This window comes from Salvia hispanica, chromosome 3 (genome assembly GCF_023119035.1).
Source record: "Salvia hispanica cultivar TCC Black 2014 chromosome 3, UniMelb_Shisp_WGS_1.0, whole genome shotgun sequence".
Taxonomy (NCBI): Eukaryota; Viridiplantae; Streptophyta; class Magnoliopsida; order Lamiales; family Lamiaceae; genus Salvia; species Salvia hispanica.
Window position 1 is genome coordinate 45,986,916 of NC_062967.1, and position 20,149 is coordinate 46,007,064.

At 34.6% G+C, this 20,149-nt stretch overlaps 4 protein-coding genes and 1 non-coding gene across 5 annotated transcripts; 2 read left to right on the forward strand and 3 right to left on the reverse strand.

The window, feature by feature from the left end:
• Positions 1 to 21: 21 nt before the first annotated feature.
• On the reverse strand, positions 22 to 3,935 carry LOC125209384 (SEC12-like protein 2). Its single transcript, XM_048108979.1, has 10 exons — positions 3,655 to 3,935; positions 3,222 to 3,316; positions 2,906 to 3,062; positions 2,184 to 2,275; positions 1,974 to 2,073; positions 1,446 to 1,521; positions 1,247 to 1,367; positions 915 to 1,031; positions 750 to 820; positions 22 to 333 (listed from the first exon to the last, which is right to left on the reverse strand). Exons 1-10 carry the CDS (start codon positions 3,886 to 3,888, stop codon positions 224 to 226), a joined length of 1,173 nt encoding a protein of 390 aa, XP_047964936.1. The 5' UTR covers positions 3,889 to 3,935; the 3' UTR covers positions 22 to 223.
• Positions 3,936 to 4,785: 850 nt separating this feature from the next.
• Positions 4,786 to 8,436, reverse strand: LOC125212237 (probable sulfate transporter 3.3). Its single transcript, XM_048112339.1, has 11 exons — positions 8,006 to 8,436; positions 7,718 to 7,925; positions 7,457 to 7,628; positions 6,692 to 6,757; positions 6,455 to 6,568; positions 6,270 to 6,386; positions 5,777 to 6,190; positions 5,510 to 5,700; positions 5,355 to 5,419; positions 5,201 to 5,277; positions 4,786 to 5,102 (listed from the first exon to the last, which is right to left on the reverse strand). The coding sequence occupies exons 1-11, from the start codon at positions 8,325 to 8,327 to the stop codon at positions 4,977 to 4,979; spliced, it is 1,872 nt and encodes a 623-aa protein (XP_047968296.1). The 5' UTR covers positions 8,328 to 8,436; the 3' UTR covers positions 4,786 to 4,976.
• A 2,009-nt stretch (positions 8,437 to 10,445) lies between these two features.
• On the reverse strand, positions 10,446 to 10,527 carry TRNAS-AGA. Its single transcript has one exon. It is a non-coding gene; the product is annotated as a tRNA-Ser (tRNA).
• A 2,207-nt stretch (positions 10,528 to 12,734) lies between these two features.
• LOC125210937 (perakine reductase-like) lies at positions 12,735 to 16,326 on the forward strand. Its single transcript, XM_048110584.1, has 7 exons — positions 12,735 to 12,935; positions 13,341 to 13,511; positions 14,499 to 14,702; positions 14,786 to 14,958; positions 15,205 to 15,301; positions 15,384 to 15,537; positions 15,867 to 16,326. The coding sequence occupies exons 1-7, from the start codon at positions 12,894 to 12,896 to the stop codon at positions 16,049 to 16,051; spliced, it is 1,026 nt and encodes a 341-aa protein (XP_047966541.1). The 5' UTR covers positions 12,735 to 12,893; the 3' UTR covers positions 16,052 to 16,326.
• Positions 16,327 to 16,968: 642 nt separating this feature from the next.
• Positions 16,969 to 17,720, forward strand: LOC125213244 (10 kDa chaperonin, mitochondrial-like). The gene is made up of 3 exons (XM_048113675.1): positions 16,969 to 17,198; positions 17,293 to 17,432; positions 17,516 to 17,720. Exons 1-3 carry the CDS (start codon positions 17,091 to 17,093, stop codon positions 17,562 to 17,564), a joined length of 297 nt encoding a protein of 98 aa, XP_047969632.1. The 5' UTR covers positions 16,969 to 17,090; the 3' UTR covers positions 17,565 to 17,720.
• The last annotated feature ends 2,429 nt before the right edge of the window (positions 17,721 to 20,149 follow it).

Here is a 20,149-nt window from a genome sequence, read left to right on the forward strand (position 1 = left end):
GGTCAGCAACAGGTTACAAAATGCTCATCAAAAGAAACTAATTATATGATAATCCATCCACTGGTAAACGTAGCAAAACTGGGTTAAACATAACAATGGTACATTCACTCATTCTACTACATACAAAAAGTATCCCGATTTTTGATATGAATTTGTAAAAACACAAAAGAAGCAAATAGTATGTAAATCCGGAATCTGTCTTCCCCCATCAACAAATGGTGGCTTAGCGATTTATGTATTTAAGTTGCTCCAGAGATAAATATCCACTGTCTTTGGCATAATATAGTGCTACCGCTAGTAAAATGAAGAATAGAATGATCCATAAGTTTATGCCTGCAAATTATAAGAAATGATAAGCAGGTATAAAAAATAAAATATCAAGAAACTGATAAATCAAATAACTGTCTTCACACTTCATACTATCTACTTGTGGAGAAGCTGATGCATGATACAAGTATAAACCGTAGAAGTTGTGATTGTATTCCAATGCTTGAATTCATTGACTGAAGAATTTGTTAGATGGCCTAGTTACAGTTCAAACAATATAATTTCCTAGAAAAAAATTTAGCCTATCATAGATCCAGACTTGTATGCTTAAACAGAGTTGAGCAATACGTAATATCTAAGGATATATGATAGTAATATATCGTTTATGCATTGCGATCAGCTATTTAAGCAAACTAATAATGGTGACTCCAGTAATAGATAATCTTAGTATGTCAAACATATAAGAGGAGAAGAGTACATACCACCACCTTTCTTCACATCCTTGATCAATGTCACCCTTGAACTTGAATCTAGGGATGCAGACACAAGAGCCCTGTCAACAAAATAAATCAGTACTAATTTATAGTTGTATACTAAGATTGCAAAACTAACAAAATGTTACAACGAGATGTACAAGACTTGATAACCTTGAATCTGGTGCGAATGCTAATGCGGTTACAAGGCCTAGATGAGCTTTCTTGGTAACAGTTTGTACCCGCATGTTAGCAGAACTTATAATCAGAATGTCCCCTTGAATTGTTCCTCTGCATTATTATCAGTTGGAGACGCCAAAGTCAAACAACAGGATCCATGACTATGCTAACTAATAGTAGCACCTTAAAATGTTATCACTATTTTAAGAATCTTTATCAGATTTTATAATGATGAGAGTGCATCATTCTTCGTCTTCTAAATCTTAAAAACAGTTTATTTTCATGAATGAGAGAAGACAAGGCCATGCCAATCATCATATTCTTACATAGCAAGGAGCTTCCCATCAGGTGATACATTAAAAGCAGAAATTGGATCCCGGGAGACATATGCTGAACTTATCCTTTTCCACGAAGTTGGGTTCCACTTTACGATACTACCACCTTTATCTATTTAGCAAGACATGGTAAGCACTAAATTAACATGTCCTTTTTCATAGATACATGAATGTACTAGAAGATACAAACCTCGCACTGTCGTTGTATACAGAACCTGATCTGTGTCAGTACTGCGTGAAAACCGACAAAAACCAAAAATCTCACCCTGCAGTTGAGCAAATTTAAGTGGTCTTATATAGAAAACAGACACATCCATTTTTGTTTGTGGCTGAAAGCACTGAGTTTATATCGACAGTGCATTCTAGTCTCTACAAAGGAGTTGTGGCAGGAAGAGAAAGAACAGACAAACCAATTATGTTATAATGAGAAGAAACTTGCCCAAACAAAGGCCCATCACCAAATGATCTTGTGGAGGAAAATGTTCTCCTCTACTTTCTATCCACATACACAACCAAATATATCCACTATTCCTAGTACACCAATATGCTTTAACTGCCCGTGTTCTGTTTTTCTCAATCAATATTTTCTTCTGAAGCAGCCAACCATTGCTCAAAATGTTTGGGATTCTTTGCAATAAAATTACAGCAAGCTAAACATTTTTGTTATTTAGCAGAATATATAATTAGCCATGCCCAAACATTTTGAGAATGCCCTTACATTTTCCTTTGGTAGAGAAGCTCTAGATGATGATGATTCAACATCCCAAATCCTTCCTGGGCCACTACCACCAACAGAGGCAAGAAACTTTCCATCAGGGCTGCATCGAACAACCAAAGTATCAGAAACAAAATCTCTACTTTTTAGGTAACAACCTGCTTCCTATTATTCAGCCACAAAATGTGCTATATGATGCAATTTACAGAGAACCTGAAATCTAAATCTTTCACGGAAGAATGACCAGTAGCCTCACTGAGAAGAGTTTCCATGGTTGGCCACTTGAAAACCTTTAATTTACCATCCTGTATTGCACAAGTGTCAGATAATAAGAACATACATGCAGTTCTATTTTTTAAATGATTCTACAATGCCAAAAAATATTAAACCTGCTAGTATGCGCAGAGGCTTCAAATTCACTGTGTCATTGACTATGTTAAACATGAATGGGTGTACAATCCATTCAATCACATGCGATAATCTCATCCAGACAATAATGCCAGATAAAATTACAGTGACAGGGAAAAAACAAAAGAAAAAAAGAAGTCCAGCTGTGCTGAATGAAATCTTATTCAAAACAAAAAAAAAAGGCCAGCCTTGTGACCAAGGAAGCAGTAACTAGATCATCATTAGTGTCTTACATAGTCCATAGATATATAGATCTTGTTTCAAGCCACCTTTTTATCGGACTTTAAAAAAGGAAATCCATCTTAAATTTTGCAGGCTCTGGATAGTACTAATATTGATTGGACTTTGTGGATATGTACTCCAATAAAGATCAATTGTTGAGAGGTAGCAACTCTTTCAAAAACCATATCACATACTTCCATCCTTAAGGTTAAACAATGTTTCTTTTCCACTTTAATATTGTTAGCAATTTTTCTTTTTAAGTCTTAATCACATTCATGAAACTATGGTGATCTATAATTCTTTACCTCATCGCCAGCAGCAAGTAAAGTTCCCTCACTGTTAAAGGTCAGCGCTAATTGTTGTACAACATCTTCCTCTTCCAAAGGCTCAAGTAATTTCTCTGATGATTTCAAACTTAAACTTTGGTCATCCGTGCTCCTCTCCGAATCCCATTCAAACAATCTGAGAGATGAACCAATGAATGTAAACTCATTAAAAGTCTCAACAATAATTCATGGAAAAGCGAAGAAGTGATGTAAAAAACTTTGCAATTTTGCATTTGAATCCAAAGCACCGACATAAGCGTTAGTACTTCATTAGCATAAAAGAGATTGAACATACTTGCAGTTTTTTGGAAATGAACAAATAACGCCATCTCCTCCGGGATGAACAGCAATTCTGTAGGGAAGATCACTACCAGTTCCAAGTTTTGCCACCTTAAACAATACACATGGTGAAACAAAGGAATATCAAACTCAAGAAAACAACATAATTAACACTTTTAAATCTTTCTCCTTTATTGCATACGATACAATCATGAGAATAGGGCATCATCTAGCCTACCCACAATGCACGAGAGTAAAATCTACTGTTTTCAGCAATTGCAGATAAAACCCCCTTGGTTTTTCATAGTTCCATCTTACAAAAGGATCAGATCGAAAAAATTGTGCCAGAAAATAAATCTGTAAAGGAAGAGCTCGAATTACTAGAAACATATGTGAACGAAGGAATCACGATTCGAGGAATATTAAATTGAAATGGCGAAATGTCTGACCGGCTGATCAGAGAGGGAGCTGGAATCGGGATCAAAGGCGGAGAGGAGGAGGGCATTTGGTATCCCGCTGTGGCCGTCCCCGCCGCCTCCGGCTAGGAAAACGAGTGGTTTGGAAGGAGTTTGGGAATCTGATTTAGCTGGAAGGGCGGAAGATGGGACCCAGGCGGCGCCGTAGAGAGGGACTCCATATTTCTTGGAGCTCAATTCATGGTCGGTTTCTTTGCCCTTTCCCATGGTTTCTTTGCTCTGTACAGATTTTCCACAATTAAGTCCTGCTTCTATTTATCTATTCAATTCCCACCCCCTTTTCTCACCATCAACATTCTTCAATTCAAATCAATTGATTTACCCTATTTTCTCAAACACGAAACTATTATTTCTTCTTAGTTTTATTATTTATGGACTATAATAATAATATTGCATCAGAATTAAAAATTTGCATGTCGATCGATTGGATTCACATGTGTATTAGTACAAAATACAAATACATCTTCCATTAATAAAGTTATTTTTTATTTTACTTTGTATGCACAAATTATTCATTTTTTGCTCTTACTAATGTATGCACTAAATTTTGTGTCATTTAATATTAAAATTATAATGGACGTTGTTACAACACCCTAATTTAGCTATGTAAATTTTTGTGTATAAGGAAATTTTCAACTGCATTTACGAGTATCCTTTATAATATGAAAAATTTATATATTCAACCCCTTTGTAGTAAAAAATATTTAATGAAACGCAACTTAATAGGTTAAGAATTGTAATCACTATATATGACTATATGTGATTCTCTTGGAAAAGGCAAATAAAAGTTGCTCAGTATATCAGAAGAAATATTTATTGAATTACTTAAATTTTACAAGCACCTATTGAACTATGAAATTAAGTACGATCTATATGTATGGAAGGATTGGTCTCCCACACTTGTCTTGGATATATCTAACATTTATTTTACACATGCACTGGAGTAGTATTTTTTTATGAATATACTCGTTCCAAAATATTGAGTCATCTTTCTTTTAGTAACGTGTACTATAATTATTGATGTTATCTTACAATGACGGTTGACGACTTGACGTATACCAATGTGGATCGACGATCATCCTTAGTGTATAAACATTAGCCCAATAAAAAAGAAGTAGTCGCTTTCTTACTCAAGGATTTCCCCAAAGGAACTTGTGTTTTGACTTTTATGCACATATTACATATTAGTTGCTGAATCATGAAGCTATCACCAGTCTTCAAACAAGGAACATAAATTAAAAGACGAATGCCATGATATTGATTATTGAGACAAGATCAGATGGCATGTTTATTTATCATTTCATTGTTTGCATAAGAGAAGCCACTGCTTGGGCAACACTCAAGAAGAGAGAATAGGCTGTGCCGTCGTCGCCTCGCTCCAACTTTTCCACCACATCGCCAAGTGGATTCACCAACACAAGCTGTGAATGGATCAGATCATCATCACTACTATTTTATTTTTAAAAAATTAAACAACATTTATTTTGCAATTCAACATATAGACATTTATTTGACTTGCCTCTAGATTCTTATTTTCTAGTGCCATCCTCATATCTCTGAAGAATGACACTCCATTCGTGTCGATTGCACTCACACCTGACACCATTTTCACAATAACTTTTAACAAAAAAAATCATTAAACATGCACATCAACATACTAGTCTACAAATCACCTGATAAATCAAGAATCACAAACTTGAGTTCTTTGCTATTTTCATCACATACCAAACGCAAAACCCTGACAGAAAATAACCAAACAAATCAATCCTTGTTGTTGTAGCAGTAGAGTGTTACAATTAGCAACCAAATTAGATAAATGAACAATTACCTTTCCTTAAGATAAGTAGCATTAACAAAGTTAATGGGAGCTGCAACGCTCAAAATGAGGAAGCCAGGAACAGCAGCTGCATCTCTGTAGTGATGCACGTCACGATAACAATCCGAACCACCTATATTTCCTAACACCAATATTTTAGGGCGCGTTACCTGCATCACCATCTTCAACACAGATACTCCCACCTAATTAAACACAACAAATTAATGTAAAAGAAAATTAAATAAAAATATTTGTGTAGTCCTATTTGTCAATGCTCACGGCGATGGCGAGGCCGTCCTGGACGGAGACGAAGAGGACGCCGAAGAAGGCGCAGAGCATGACGAGGAAGTCGAACTTGTCGACCTTCCAGATGTGAGCGGCGGCGGGGAGATCGATGAGGCCGACGACGGCGGTGATGATGATGGCCCCGAGCACGAGGTTGGGGGTGTAGTGGAAGAGCGGCATGAGGAAGAGGAGCGTGACCATCACCGTGACGGCCATGACGACGTTGGAGAGGGCGGTTTTGCAGCCGGCGTTGTGGTTGACGGCGGATCTGGAGAAGGCGCCGGTGGTGACGTAGCAGGAGGTGGAGGATCCGACGATGTTCATCATCCCGATCGCGATCATCTCCTTGTTTCCGTCCACTTGGTACTTCTTCAGCGCGGCGAATGTCCTTCCAACTGCAATTCCTTCCTGCATAAATTTAAAAACAATTGATCTCGTCTGTTTGTTTGATTATTCGTCAGAGAAGAAGAAAGAAGATGTGGTTTACGGTGAGGGAGATGATGCCGGTGACGAGGCCGGTTTTGACGACGAGGCCGAGGCAGGTGCCGTGGAGACGGAGCATGTTCCACGACGGAGGGTTTAGTCCTTCTTCTAGCTTTCCGATCTGATAATTAATTAACAAAATCATACGCTAATTAATCAAGATCTAAAGAGGGAAAGAAAGAGACTTACAACGGTGATGCCATGGTTTTGAGCTTGGAAAGCGAAAACTAGCAGAGTTGAGAGGATGACCGATGCTAATGGTGCACAAGCTGATACCCAGAACAGTTTTGGCCTTTTTGTGCTCTGCATTCATTAAATTTTTCATTTTTCATATTTTTAACATTTGTGATTTTTAAGATAATTTTCAAAGTGCATAGAAATTAAATATCAGAAATATTTATATAAATAAATTAAGTTTATACGTACGATATGTCTTGCTAAGAGAAGAAACACCAAGAAGCAAATGCCCATCAATATCGTTTGCCATGACCACTGCCACAAAAGGAAATACCACAAAAAGTCAATATAGTGAAATTAATACTATGATAGTGGATTTGGATCCTTTATTTTAAATATTATAGTGAGTTCTATTTTGTGAACGTTATATAAATATCTATCGATAGAATAATGAATAGAGAATTAAATCGTTTAAGCCAAACGTGTCAATGTCAACATGTGTAAAACTGTATTGATCAATATGCCGCTTTTGTTTTGTTGGCAAAATACGAGTATTCTACTTTTACACGAGTGGAGTGCACAACAACATATGTCGATTGGTGATATTTCAACACTATTTTTAAAATAAATATTCCGCTTATTTTGTGCCATCGTGAGGAACAAATTAATCCACATAATAATACGTCGATTAATTTGATATGGAGGGGGGATGATTAGTATAGCAACAGCTGATTACTTTTTGCAACTAGAATAGCTCTTTTGTAGAATAAATGAGATAAAGGAATCTAGCAACAGACAAATTACCTTTGAAGATATGTTTTGTTTTCAGGGTTAAAATCAACAGTTTAACCTAGGAGTATTTGGGATGGATAAATTTTTATAGTGTCAAATTTTAATACTGGAGCACAAATTAATATTAATCAGGGTTATCATATGATAGTAGTACTACTACTTTTTTATTTTTATAACACATTTTATTAAAAATAGTGAAGCACTTAAAAAAAGATTGGTGACCTCATGGATGTTTTGGAAGACAGAAGTCAAAACAGGAAGTATGGCCATTTTAGTGGTGAAGTGTTGGATGCCAAGAAGGCTCTTGAGTTGCTGGAGAGAGACAATAATTGCAGCACCAGCCATGAATCCAATTAGGGTTGCTTTTGACAGAAAGTCGATCAGAAATCCAAGCCTATAATTGGAAGCAGAAAGGTTAAATATATGCAGTTTATTTATGAGGGATCGATATGCTTCCAAAAATTGAGTAATTAATATACAAACCTGAGAAAACCTAAAGATGCTTGAAAGATGCCAGCAAAGAAAGTGGAAGAAAAGGCGAGCTGGAGATATAAAATGGGGTCTTTGAGAGGCGAAACTTGTTGTCTCAGCATTGAGCCCATAATCATAGAAGCAATCGAAACTGGACCTACTGCCACATCTCTTGAACTCCCAAGAACACCATATATTAATGGAGGCACAAAACTTGAATCTGGAGTGGTGAATAAAACGTACTCCATTTAATACAGTATAAAATTAATGTCACCTTAAGTAAAATAAAATACTACTTACAAAGTCCAACAATTGGAGGTAAACTAGCCAGCTTCGCATAACTTATTCCCTGAGGAATGGCGAGGCTAGCAATGGTGAGACCAGAAACGACGTCGGATTTGAGGAGTTGAAGGGTGTATTGAGGGGCCCATTCCAGCACCGGGAATATGTACTGTGCTCCTAATATGACTCTACTTTTCCACGGTTGATTTTTGAACTGCCGGAGAGGCTCGTCGGGGAAGAACGTCTCTTTCAGACGCAGTTTTAGTTTCTCCAAGGTGCTCCGGCGAGGGGGGAGCGCCACCGGCATCGCCACCGTGAAGTTGGCGCTGTTTTCTTCCATTAATTTTCTTGTTGGGTCGAGTTCGAGTGGTGTGTTTGTTGGTTGAATGAAGGTGGTGGTGGTGGTGGTGTACTCTCTGCAGGTGGAGCTATTGAATTGAAGTTGTCAAGGTGCAGAACCCAGTGTGTGTATATATATAATACAGAGACATGTTGTATAATTGATTTTAGTAGTACTCCTATATTGTTACATGCTAAGTATGAGAAGTATAATTTAATTGGTCTCCAAAATAAAAATATTTAGTCTTCGTAAAAATCATAAATTTATACAGTGTAGTTAATTTCACGTAATTTCATGAAATACCATGATATGAATTTTAATAATTTTTTCACTATTTTTTCAAATTCATATCTCCTGACTTCTGAAATCAGTTATCAAAAATAACTTTACCTTTATCAAAAAAAAAAATCCATTCTATCGATCATCTAAGCTGAGACCATCTCCAACCATTTACACCAAACTCAAACTCATTTTTGAGCATACGTCACACCAAAAAGTAGTTTTACTCCACCATTTACACCAAATTCAAAATCTACACCATTTTTGAGTTTTTGTCTCACAAAATTTTTGCAGTAACACCATATTTGGTGTTGTTTCATAAAAAACACCAAAAATGGGTTTGAGTTTAGTATATTGTTGGAGAATGCCTTTTACACCAAAACTCATTTATGGAGTACGGTTGAAGATGGTCTAGCTAATATTTATTTGGCCAAAAATCAAATGTTACTCATGTCACGTTATTTGTGCAAGAAACTAGAAACTTGCTTTTACGAAATCGAATGTAAAGAAATATTAAGGTCACATTTTTTATGATTTTCGAAAGTTAGTGCACAGTTGGAAAAAAAAAAAGACGAAAAATCGAGCGAGGGTACTACCATATAGAGTGCAATTAATTGCAAATATAACCCACAAGACCCAGAAGTAATATTCATTTAATAGTATTTTTATAACATCGCCAAAAAACTTACATAATAGAGGTATTCGTATTTCATTTTGTATATGTTGGGCGCTTGTTACCTTGCGGACACAAATACATCTCGACATTTATTAGTATAGTAAGTGCATTTTATTATTTAATGCATATCACAATAGAGATACTAATACATGGAGTATAAATGATTTCTTCTAAAAAATGCATGTAATGATATTATATAAGGGTGGAGAATATATTTCTCCAAAGTAGATGTGGATGGGAAGAAAAAGGGGGAATAATATGACATTTTAAAATTATACTCCCATGCAACATTTGCTTTTATCTATCTCTTCCTCTTGACAAAAACAAAATTGAATTCCAATGAAGGTTAGCTTCCAAGAACATCCATCCTCTATACGTGTCTGCAAACAATTTTGGCTCCAAAAAGAATTTAAAAAAGAAAAGAAAAGAAAGATAATAATACAAATCTTAACTTTAACTTTAAAAAAAAATCTGAACTTTCCTACATATATATATTCATTTCAGGCATTATTTAACAAATATGGAATCTGACCAATTGCTTTGTTTGATTATTTTCGTCTTATGCGGTTCTCTGAAATTAAGCCAAGTAACATGAACTTTCATCTTTAAATATTACAAGTAATTAACATTTTTTTCCTTTTTCATCTTTCACCCTTTTTTCATTCTTCTAAGCACTTTAATATTTGACTTCTACAAAGTGTTCGGTCATAACAAGATGCTATCTAGTTCTTACATTAAATTTTCATTTGTTCCTACAAAATATATTTCCTATGGTATTATTGAAATCCATCTTCCATAATTTTACCAAATCATAAATTGAGGTTCGTAGCACTTCTCTCTACTAAACGCCTAACGTGTGACGTCGGATCTAAACCAAGGAAAAGCAGAAGACGTTGAGAGACAGTTCTACATAATAGTTCTCCAATTAATGATAATATGATTTGAAATTTGTAATATTTTGTTAATATAGTCAAAATATAATGAGAAGAAACATATTGATCTGCAAAAAAAATACTGAAATACTAATGTTCAATGGGACAATTCATTGACTTTTAGGGTAGGGCACTATTAAAAATTTATAGATATGTTTGTTGTATGATTAAATATTTTGCATAAAAAAAATTAGTAATTCTAAATATTGATGGCCATGAACAAGCAAAAAACGTGGTCGGCAGGATTCGAACCTGCGCGGGCAGAGCCCACATGATTTCTAGTCATGCCCGATAACCACTCCGGCACGACCACTTTATTGTTACCTGGATAATTATAGAGGTATTTAACCTATAGATTTGAGTGTTGGCTGAGCAACAATATTTTTACCACACAAGGTCTTCTGTAAAAAATATGAAGTGAGCGTTAATGAAACACAGCATATTATATTTAGTTATAATATCTATTTCATTTGTTTTTCTCTTGAATATGAACGCCTAGTGTATTTGTTATTATCTGAATAATGATTTACAAGCAAAAAAAAGAGAGAACTATTTATTAAATTATTCTTCTGTACACAATTTATTTAAATCACCTATACTAATACTTTTTCTACACATGCATGTAATCATACATAATTATATAAGGCAAATTGTTAGTAATAACCATGAAACTTAGAAAAATTCTAGTGGATACTATAGTTTAAAGTTATGAAGTTTGGCATTGTTTAAAATTATTCCATGATGAAAACTGTTGAGTAATTATCTGATATGACAACTATAAAATTAAGTAGTACATGACTATGTGTTAAACGATGTCGTTTATTTGTATACAAAACGACTATTTTAAAAACTTGTGATCTCTATCTAATCTCAAAAAGAAAAAGAAAAAACTTATGGTGCACCGCTAATTCCTTCGTCTATTTAATCTATTTTGAACTTTATATTCCATTATGACAGACACACCACGAGCTCATCATCATAATTATAGTATTATTCAATCCAAGAGTGATGGGATTCCATACAAAATACTTGAGTAACAAAATTACATTTTAAAAGGCATTTGACCTTCTGATTTCCCATACTACCACTAATATAATACTAGTGGTTATAATAAAAGATTCCGTTTTCAATAAGTGCACTATAATAATTTTCTCGAATAGTATCTATTGTGGAAGTGTAGGCCCACACGTGCAACGATTAGCCTTTAGAATATTCCAATTGTGTGTGCACCACTCTTATGAATTGCATATTCTTTTCTTAATTTCGACCTTATATTCACTTAACAAGACCCAATGGTTCTTTGTTGGGTGGGTCAGGAGAAATAAAGGAAATATAAATGTATGTCATATGAATATCGGTGACTTGTGCGTGTCGGCCGCTTTGTATCTTAAGTCATGGTTTGTTATGCAATTATTTTTTTATAAATAAATAAATTTAAATTTAAAGGCTGTATGATGAATGAATTGAATTTGAGACATTTGCACCTAGGCATTAATTTCTCTAGCTTTGATTGTTACGCAATTTTGTTAGTGAACTTGTTCGGAGGTTAATTGGTTGTCTGATTTTATAGTATTATTTAATTTTAAAAAATGATCTATTATTATATTGTTAAAAAAATAAAAATCATACAGTAGTATCGATTTTTCAATCTTAGTCGTGTGTGTGAGTTTATCCAACTTAATCTTATTGTACTAAGACTCACATTTTTATTGTTCAGTTTAGATTTTTAATTAATACTACTCTTTATAGAAGAAAATGGAGTACTACATGATTTAAAATTTTCATTGACTTTTTTTGCTATATGTATATCATTTTCAATGTTTATATGTGATTTATAAAGAAGTCGATTAGGATACTTGAAACGAGTAATTAATAGTAGTGAGAAACTTCTAAAAACCATAATATATAGCTGATTGTTTCAAATTTTAGATGAACTTGTCTCTAAACTTTCGACAAATTAAGTCAGTCTAACTTATATTTTCTCCATTTCAGTTTCACTCTCATTTTGATCATCAATCATAATTTGACAGTCTCTCTCAAATCCTATTTGCTGTCGATTTTGTGAAATTGTTGACACATGCTGTGTTCTAGATCTTAAGTGTTTAATAAGTAATAGTGATAGTATTTTATGATTTGGTCTCATTAGTAAACATTGAAAAGATAAAAAGTTCAGTAATTTTTTGCAGAATTCAAAATTGTATCTCAAGGTAGTTAAGACATTTTTATGGATACAAGATTAAAGAAATTTATGTTTAGGTGTAAAGTGGCGAGAAAAATAAATTTTAAGAGAGAAAGAGAGAGTAAAAGTATTTGGCAAAAAAAAGTAACTCAAATCAGCTATCTTGGGACAATAATACAAGCAAATAATTATTTTATTAACATACTATATCTGAAATGAAGCCCACGACAATTTGCTTTATTGTTACAACACCTGACAGTGATTGAAATTACAACTAATAAAAATTGAGAGCCCAACTGAAGATGTGGCCCAAACAAAATTACCTTGACAAAATCAGAGCTCCATTTTCAACTAAAGCTGAAAAAGATAAAAAGGAAAATGGTAGTTGGAGGAGTTAGGTGGAGAAGATCCTTGTTTTGAAGCAACTCTCTTAGTTTGAGTTCCAGCAATTCATTTTTCATATCCTGCTATTTTGAAGTTAATTATAAAATTTGGAAGCAATGGCTATGGAAAGAGTCAAATTGGGAAACCAAGGACTTGAGGTGAATATATTGCGCGCCTAAACTTAATCGTCCTCTTTTGATTTGATCCATGACTTCCACTATTTTCATCATTTGAGTAAGGAACTCTAGGAGTTTTGAATTTGTGCATAGATGTGCTTGATTTTCGATTCATGCTCCTCTGACGTTTGCAGTAGAAGTTCACAACTGTGTAAAATTTCAAATAGTATGTGTAGAGGTAGCACTTATCAATGGCGGTCTGAGATGTTTAGATCAATTAACAATTGATATTCAAATTTGCCTGATTTGTGTTTTTCTTATTGCGAAAAGATGACGGAGATGAAAGTATATTTTGCTAGTTACAGAAGTTGGAATGTTTAGTTTGGAGCAGTTGCACTTCTTCAATTTGTCGTTTGATCTGACATGACATATCTCTCCCTCCTTCAGGTGTCAAAATTGGGTTATGGTTGCATGGGGCTCACTGGATTCTACAATGCCCCTATTTCTGTGGAAGATGGCATTGCAATAATCAAAGAGGCGTTTAATAATGGCATTACCTTCTTCGACACTGCTGATGTTTACGGGAAGGACCATTCCAACGAATACGTGATAGGGCAGGTAACTCTTACGCTTACTGTCTTGATCCTCGCCAAATGATCAGTGCATTACTGCAAGTTCCTTTCTTACGCTTTGAAGATAGAAAATAAGTAAATGGGATGATTGTGCTTGCTACAGAATCGTAAATGCAACAGCATTTGATCTTTTGATAAGTGTGGTCTAATATAAATTCCATATGTTTAGCACCTTGACTATCCATATTTTTAGCACTTATTCTGCTATCAGTCTAGCATAAGACATGGTAATCCTCGTGAATATTCATCACCAGGAAATGTTGAGGACAAAGCAGGCGTAGCATTTTATCATTAGAATGATATTAGACTTATTGCATTTAGTCGAACAGGGTCTTTCGTTTCTTGGTTGTCCTGACTTTCCTAATACCATGGAACCATAGCGTACAAGCATCTACATATAATTTCTAAAAGCTGATTATTTCTCTGAACTTGATAATGCCACCAAGTTTCTTGAACTGCTTTGTGGAACTATTCAGAAGCCAGAATAGAATGTTTATAGGGATAAAATCATTTATTGAAGTAGATAAAAAATGCAAGTGGAGTTTTAGAATATTGTAAGCTTTCACCTGGTTTGTGCACCATTGGGTTTTGATAAATTTCTTGCAAGCAGTACAATCCAAATAGAGCTTTTCAGCCACCAATTAGACCACTAGTGTGAGAAACCGAGTGTGAGCTGGTATCTCCATTGAATTTGTGAAATGTATAAGTTTTCCTTCAAGGAGGTTCAGTTGTACAAATCTGAACTACTTGTAGCAGGGATGCCTTTAACCAAAACTATTCACCTTATAAAAGAGACATTTCTGTCAATTTTCCTTCAAGGAGATTCACTTGTACAAATCTGAACCACTTTCTTGGTGGTAAGTGTGTTCTGTCTTTAACCATTAAAGAAAAATGCAAAGCACAGAAATCATATCCAAGGAGAATTTCTATACAATTCTAGCTGGGCATTCACTTAAAAACTCAAACTTGTCAGGCATTGAAGGAGCTGCCTCGGGAAAAAGTCCAACTAGCAACAAAGTTTGGTTTTTTTGCATTTACGAGCTCCGGGATTCTAGTTAAAGGTACTCCCGAGTACGCCCGCTCTTGCTGTGAAGCGAGCCTGAAGCGCCTCCAAGTGGATTACATTGATCTGTACTACATACATAGAATTGACACCACTGTACCCATTGAGGAAACAGTAAGTCTTTTTCACGTAATCCTATATCAATTCTGTTGTATTGTTGTTGTTTTTTTTTCATTTTTTTGGCTTAACATTTGCAGATGGAGGAACTCAAAAAATTAGTTGAAGAAGGTAAAATTAAGTACATTGGTCTGTCTGAAGCTAATGCCGACACTATAAAAAGGGCACATGCCGTGCATCCCATTACCGCATTACAAATGGAATATTCACTTTGGACCCGTGAAATCGAAGAAGAAATAATTCCTCTCTGCAGGTTTTTCCATCATCATTGAATAAAGCACTCCAGTAGGATAGATGTTCAGTTCAAATATAACCATTTAAATTAACAATTCTCATCTCGTACAAAGTGAACGCATCTCACGTTATATGCACTTGCTTGGATCAATCATGCATGAACATTATACTAGTAGTATTCATTTTAGAACTTCTATTACTCTAATTCACTTTTATAACCTGATTCAAGAGTAATGATTTTTTTACTCTTTAAAATGGATGGCAGGGAACTTGGCATTGGTATAGTTCCATACTGCCCAGTTGGCCGTGGGCTTTTTGCTGGGAAGAAAGTTGTGGAAAACATACCTCAAGAAAGTTACTTGGTACGCTTGCAGTCTTCGACAACGAGTTTCCTACTTGATCGCTGTGTAAACTTAACTAACTGCAGTAACTTTCTTTGACTAGCAATCACACCCAAGGTTTACAGGGGAGAATTGGGAAAAGAACAAGACAATCTACTATCGCCTAGAAGAATTGGCTAAGAAGCATGACTGTACTCCAGTCCAACTTGCTCTTTCATGGGTTCTTCATCAGGGTGCTGATGTAGTTCCTATTCCTGGTCAGTGACTCTTACTGTGATATTGTTTGCACTTCCTGTAATGAAACAATTCATTAGATAGAACTATATAGGCATAATAAAAACTTTAGATGATGATTTTAACTTGCAACTACTGCTATTATTATCATGTGCATCATGATTTAACATGTAGCAGGGTATGAACCATTATGAATACAGGCCTAAAGCATACATCAGTTGAATTTCTTCCATTAAGATGAAGGTTCTATGAAATTATAGTAGCAGCTGCAATATTCGTATAAACTGAATAAAAATATGAAAAGGCTCAGCTAATAAATCTCATACCTCTATTTCTCTTGTGATTTGTTTAGGAACAACTAAGATAAAGAATCTCCATGAGAACGTCGGTTCTGTGAATGTGAAACTGACGGACGATGATCTGAAAGAGATCTGTGAAGCTGTCCCCGTTGAAGAAGTGGCAGGAGGGAGACAAGGTGAAGCTCTTTATAAGATATCATGGAAATGTGCTAACACTCCACAGCCAAAACCCAAGTGAAACAACATTTATAACCAGTTTGCGTCTTTGTTCTTCTGAAACTCCACGTTCAATTCCTAGATGGAGTCGAATGACTGATGATTAATAATTTTATGCCGAAGGCGGATGCTGGTGATTATGAAATCTTGTTGGAATCTTCTTGTAGTAAGCTTATTGGCTTTCATTTATACATTTAGAGGTCAAGTTTGTGGTGTTTCTGTTTTTGGTAAACTCTATATGTTTGTTGTTGCGTACATCAGTGAAAGAGATCTCATAATAAGATCGAATATTCAGCAGTTGACGGTGTTCACCTATGAAGAATAGTGGAGAGCTGTATATAGAGCTTATGGTTCCATCAAAAAGAGAAAACTATAAGTTTATGGTTGAATTGAGGGGTCGTTACCTTGTAGTATTTTGGTAGCAGTGATGTGATCTGACACAATAGTTAAATGGTGATAGGATTTAAGATATAAATGATTAATTAGTGTCATTGAGCTGATGAACTGGTTTTATTGCATTGAATCTACAACATATTGAGCTGATGAATATAAGCCTACAACAGGGATTCGATTGATCCAACCATTTGAACTGTAATTTAATAGTTTCACTAGTTCATTTGGCAGTCAAATTTTTAAAACATTGATTATTTATTTTAATTTATACATTTAGTTTGTTACTAAATGAACAAATGAAACGTTAGTTTTTGTGTAAATTATAAAATTAATGATATTAATAATCATTTCAAAGTGTTAGAACTAAATTACATGGGTAAAATGAAAAAAATAATACTACTAATATGGATTAAACGATACTAATACATATTGCATATGTGAATTAGTATGAATATTGAGTCACTTATAATTCTTATTTCTTAAAATATGGCAATTAAATATTAGGGTAGAATCTTTTCCTCAAAACCCTAAACCCTAACCCCTTGCTTAAGAAAGTCGAGAACCTTCTACCACCATCCTTGGACTAGTAGCCTCTCTCTAAATACCTATTGCCTTTATCACATTTGCAATTGCAAAGCTTTGCACTCTCCAAATCCAGTTTCTGAGCAATGGCAGCGAGGCGACTGATCCCCACTCTCAACAGAGTTCTCGTGGAGAAAATTGTTCAGCCGTCCAAAACCACCGCCGGAATTCTCCTCCCTGAAAAATCATCCAAGGTAGTGTTAAATTAATTGATTTCTCCGTTTCTCTTTTCAGGATCCATTGATTTCGATTTGTATCTGATGGGGGATTTGATGTGATTGTGTGCAGTTGAACTCTGGTAAAGTGGTTGCAGTTGGACCTGGGCTACGCGACAAAGCAGGGAATAATATCCCAACTGCTGTGAAAGAAGGCGACACCGTTCTCTTGCCGGAATACGGCGGCACCCAAGTGAAATTGGGTGAAAAAGAGTAAGCTTTTATGGTCAAGATTGTGTCTTTTTAGGATCGTTTTTGGGTATTTTGACTGAGTTTTGGTTTGGGGTGGAATGCAGGTATCATTTGTTCAGAGATGAAGATATATTGGGCACTTTGCATGACTAATTGGGGAATTTGTTCATGCGAATTCTCAGTTGAGGTCTGATGTGGGAATTTGGTTTTGCTATTTCTAAGTCTAGTTGTTCTGCTACTTTTTCAATTGTACAACTGATTGAGACTGTTGCTATTATCTCTTTTCAAATCTAAGGATAATTCATTTAACTTGTGTTTTTGTGTTGATTTTGCTCTTATATTTTATGCTTGTTGGAGCTGCTCTGAATTCCTTATCTAGGAAGCTTAGATCGAAAGCATAAGTTCTGTTTTGGAATGGTGCTTAAGTGATGAAACCGGGGTTTTATTTGAACTTTAGGAAGCCATATTGTAACTTTATGCCCTTTCTATCACAAGCGTTAGAATGTGGCCATGATAGCTAAAGTGTAGCCAGCAAATGTTTGCAGTCACAATCTGAGTACTTGTTTCATCATAGTTGTAATAGGAAGTAGGTCATCTAAAATGTGAACTTGAATCTACTGAGGGGGATAATGGGGATGCATAAAATTTGTTGTTTCAGTGTTTTGTTTTGATAGATTACTTATGTCATTTCTTAGATATTAGTGTAACACCACTTGCCATTGGACATGGAAAATTAAAAGAGAGAAATTTAAGCTTGTATTTAACATTTTATTAGCGGGATAGTTGATGTTTCATTTAACAATGTATTGTTGACTGACTGGGGACTTTGTTCCTGTGAATTGTCAATTGAGGTCTTATATGATTTTGTGATTTCTAAGTCTAGTTGCTGCTGCTGCTTTTTCAATTGTACAACTCATTGAGATTGTTGCTATTGTCTCTTTTGAATTCTAATGATGATTCATTTAACTTGTCCTTTTGTGTTGATTTTGCCCTGAAATTTGATGTTTGTTGTATAAATTTGGAGCTGCTTCTAAATCCTTTTACCTAGGAAGGTTAGATAGAAAACATAAGTTCTGTGTTGGAATTGTGCAGTGATGAACCATATAAGGTTTTATTCAAATTTTAGAAAACCAAATTGTACATTTCTGCTCTTTCTATTGCAAGTGTTTGAATGTGGCCTTAATACTTGTTAGCTAGTATATATAGCCTGATATCATCTATATTTAATTGCCAGCAAATGTTGCAATTACATCTGAATACTTGTTTCATCATACTTAATTAGTTGTAATAATAAGTCTTCAAAAACGTGAACTTGAATCTTTTGATCATATTGCTGATGGGGCTAATAGGAGTAGAAGTAGCACAATATGGTTTGGAGAAGTGGGAATGCATAAAATTTGTTGTTTCGACCAGGTTAATTGTCATTTCTTAGATACTAGAGTGTAACACTACTTGTCCTTGGCGTGGAACATTAAAAGAGAGAAATTTAAGCTTGCATTTAACAATTTATTAGGTACTAGTACTAATTATGAATGCTTATGTTAACCAAGTGGGGTAGTTGATATTCCATTTAACAATATATTGTTGAATTTAGTGTAATCTTTTGGGTGGAAGTGGAATATTCTTATAAGTTATAATACAAAGATGTTATATTCAAGGATCTTGTTATGTGATATTATATGTTTGTCAATACATTAGGAGATTGTTTTCTGTTGTTATGCAGCAACAAGGAAACTTCGTGACTAAAGTTGTGGAGCCAGGTCCTCCTCCATTATTAGTTTTTAATAGTATTATTCTTGTAAGACAAGATCAGTGAATCTTGGAAATATAGATTAATAGATGTGTATTCATCTGCATCATAGCTCATGTCCAACTTGGAAATCTTACACATTCTTCCCCCAAAATATCTTAGAAATTTAGAAAATATAGTACTATTCAAGATTGAATTTGGTGAATGTTGTTTCTCTTTCTAGTGCAAATCATTAAATTCTTCCGTTATTAGTCTTCATATACTACTATGATTTACACAAGAATTGTGCAATTAGCAAATTTGATTTAATCTCTATCAATTCTACATTCCCTCACAAAGAAGTCTTATAAAATGTTGCAACTTTTACTATAATTTTCAGAATGTTATTCGATTTGCAATAAAATTCAGAAAAAATAACGTTACGAAACCTTGTTGATCTTGCTTGATTCTGCAAACTAGTACTCCATATTACCCAAATTCATTCTTTATAGTTGATATAATTCCATATATTCGTCTATGGAACTGGACAGCAAAATCTACGTACAACTTTCGTTCATGACGGTTTCATTTTTTATAAATGCGTTGTTAAATTCCCATTCGTTTGAAATGTGATGTTATAAAAAATCTTAGTCTACAACAATTCTATTATTATTTATTACCATGATAATTCGGACATTTGCTAGGTTAGTTTGTAATAACATTTGTTTACCATCATATGTAATACTTTGGACCTCTAGTAATTGTACATAATATGATTTTTGTTATTGCAATAACTATCCTTTTCCATTTGAAAGGTCCATTTGCCGTTGAGAAAACGGTGAAAATAGAAGTCAATTTTATGGAGAAAAAACCATGGTGTCATGATATGTGCGAAAATAGATTGAATTAGGAAAGAAAATAAGTGAAGAAAATTTGAGGGTTGACTCTGTGGAAAAGAGGTCAAAATCAATTTGAAGGAAACCCATGTGTGTGTGTAGTCCTAGTATCA

Excerpts from the sequence above, each read along its gene's own strand:
- LOC125209384 (XM_048108979.1), bottom strand. The coding sequence starts at position 3,888 with ATGGGAAAGGGCAAAGAAACCGACCATGAATTGAGCTCCAAGAAATAT. Across the intron at positions 1,368-1,445 it reads GTATACAACGACAGTGCGAG|ATAAAGGTGGTAGTATCGTA; the intron begins GTTTGTATCTTC and ends CTTGCTAAATAG. Across the intron at positions 334-749 it reads GGATGTGAAGAAAGGTGGTG|GCATAAACTTATGGATCATT; the intron begins GTATGTACTCTT and ends TATAATTTGCAG.
- LOC125212237 (XM_048112339.1), bottom strand. The coding sequence starts at position 8,327 with ATGGAAGAAAACAGCGCCAACTTCACGGTGGCGATGCCGGTGGCGCTC. Across the intron at positions 5,278-5,354 it reads TGTGATTCTTGATTTATCAG|GTGTGAGTGCAATCGACACG; the intron begins GTGATTTGTAGA and ends AAATGGTGTCAG. Across the intron at positions 5,103-5,200 it reads TAGAAAATAAGAATCTAGAG|CTTGTGTTGGTGAATCCACT; the intron begins GCAAGTCAAATA and ends ATCCATTCACAG.
- LOC125210937 (XM_048110584.1), top strand. The coding sequence starts at position 12,894 with ATGGCTATGGAAAGAGTCAAATTGGGAAACCAAGGACTTGAG. Across the intron at positions 12,936-13,340 it reads TGGGAAACCAAGGACTTGAG|GTGTCAAAATTGGGTTATGG; the intron begins GTGAATATATTG and ends TCCCTCCTTCAG. Across the intron at positions 13,512-14,498 it reads ACGAATACGTGATAGGGCAG|GCATTGAAGGAGCTGCCTCG; the intron begins GTAACTCTTACG and ends CAAACTTGTCAG.
- LOC125213244 (XM_048113675.1), top strand. The coding sequence starts at position 17,091 with ATGGCAGCGAGGCGACTGATCCCCACTCTCAACAGAGTTCTCGTGGAG. Across the intron at positions 17,199-17,292 it reads TCCCTGAAAAATCATCCAAG|TTGAACTCTGGTAAAGTGGT; the intron begins GTAGTGTTAAAT and ends GATTGTGTGCAG. Across the intron at positions 17,433-17,515 it reads GTGAAATTGGGTGAAAAAGA|GTATCATTTGTTCAGAGATG; the intron begins GTAAGCTTTTAT and ends GGTGGAATGCAG.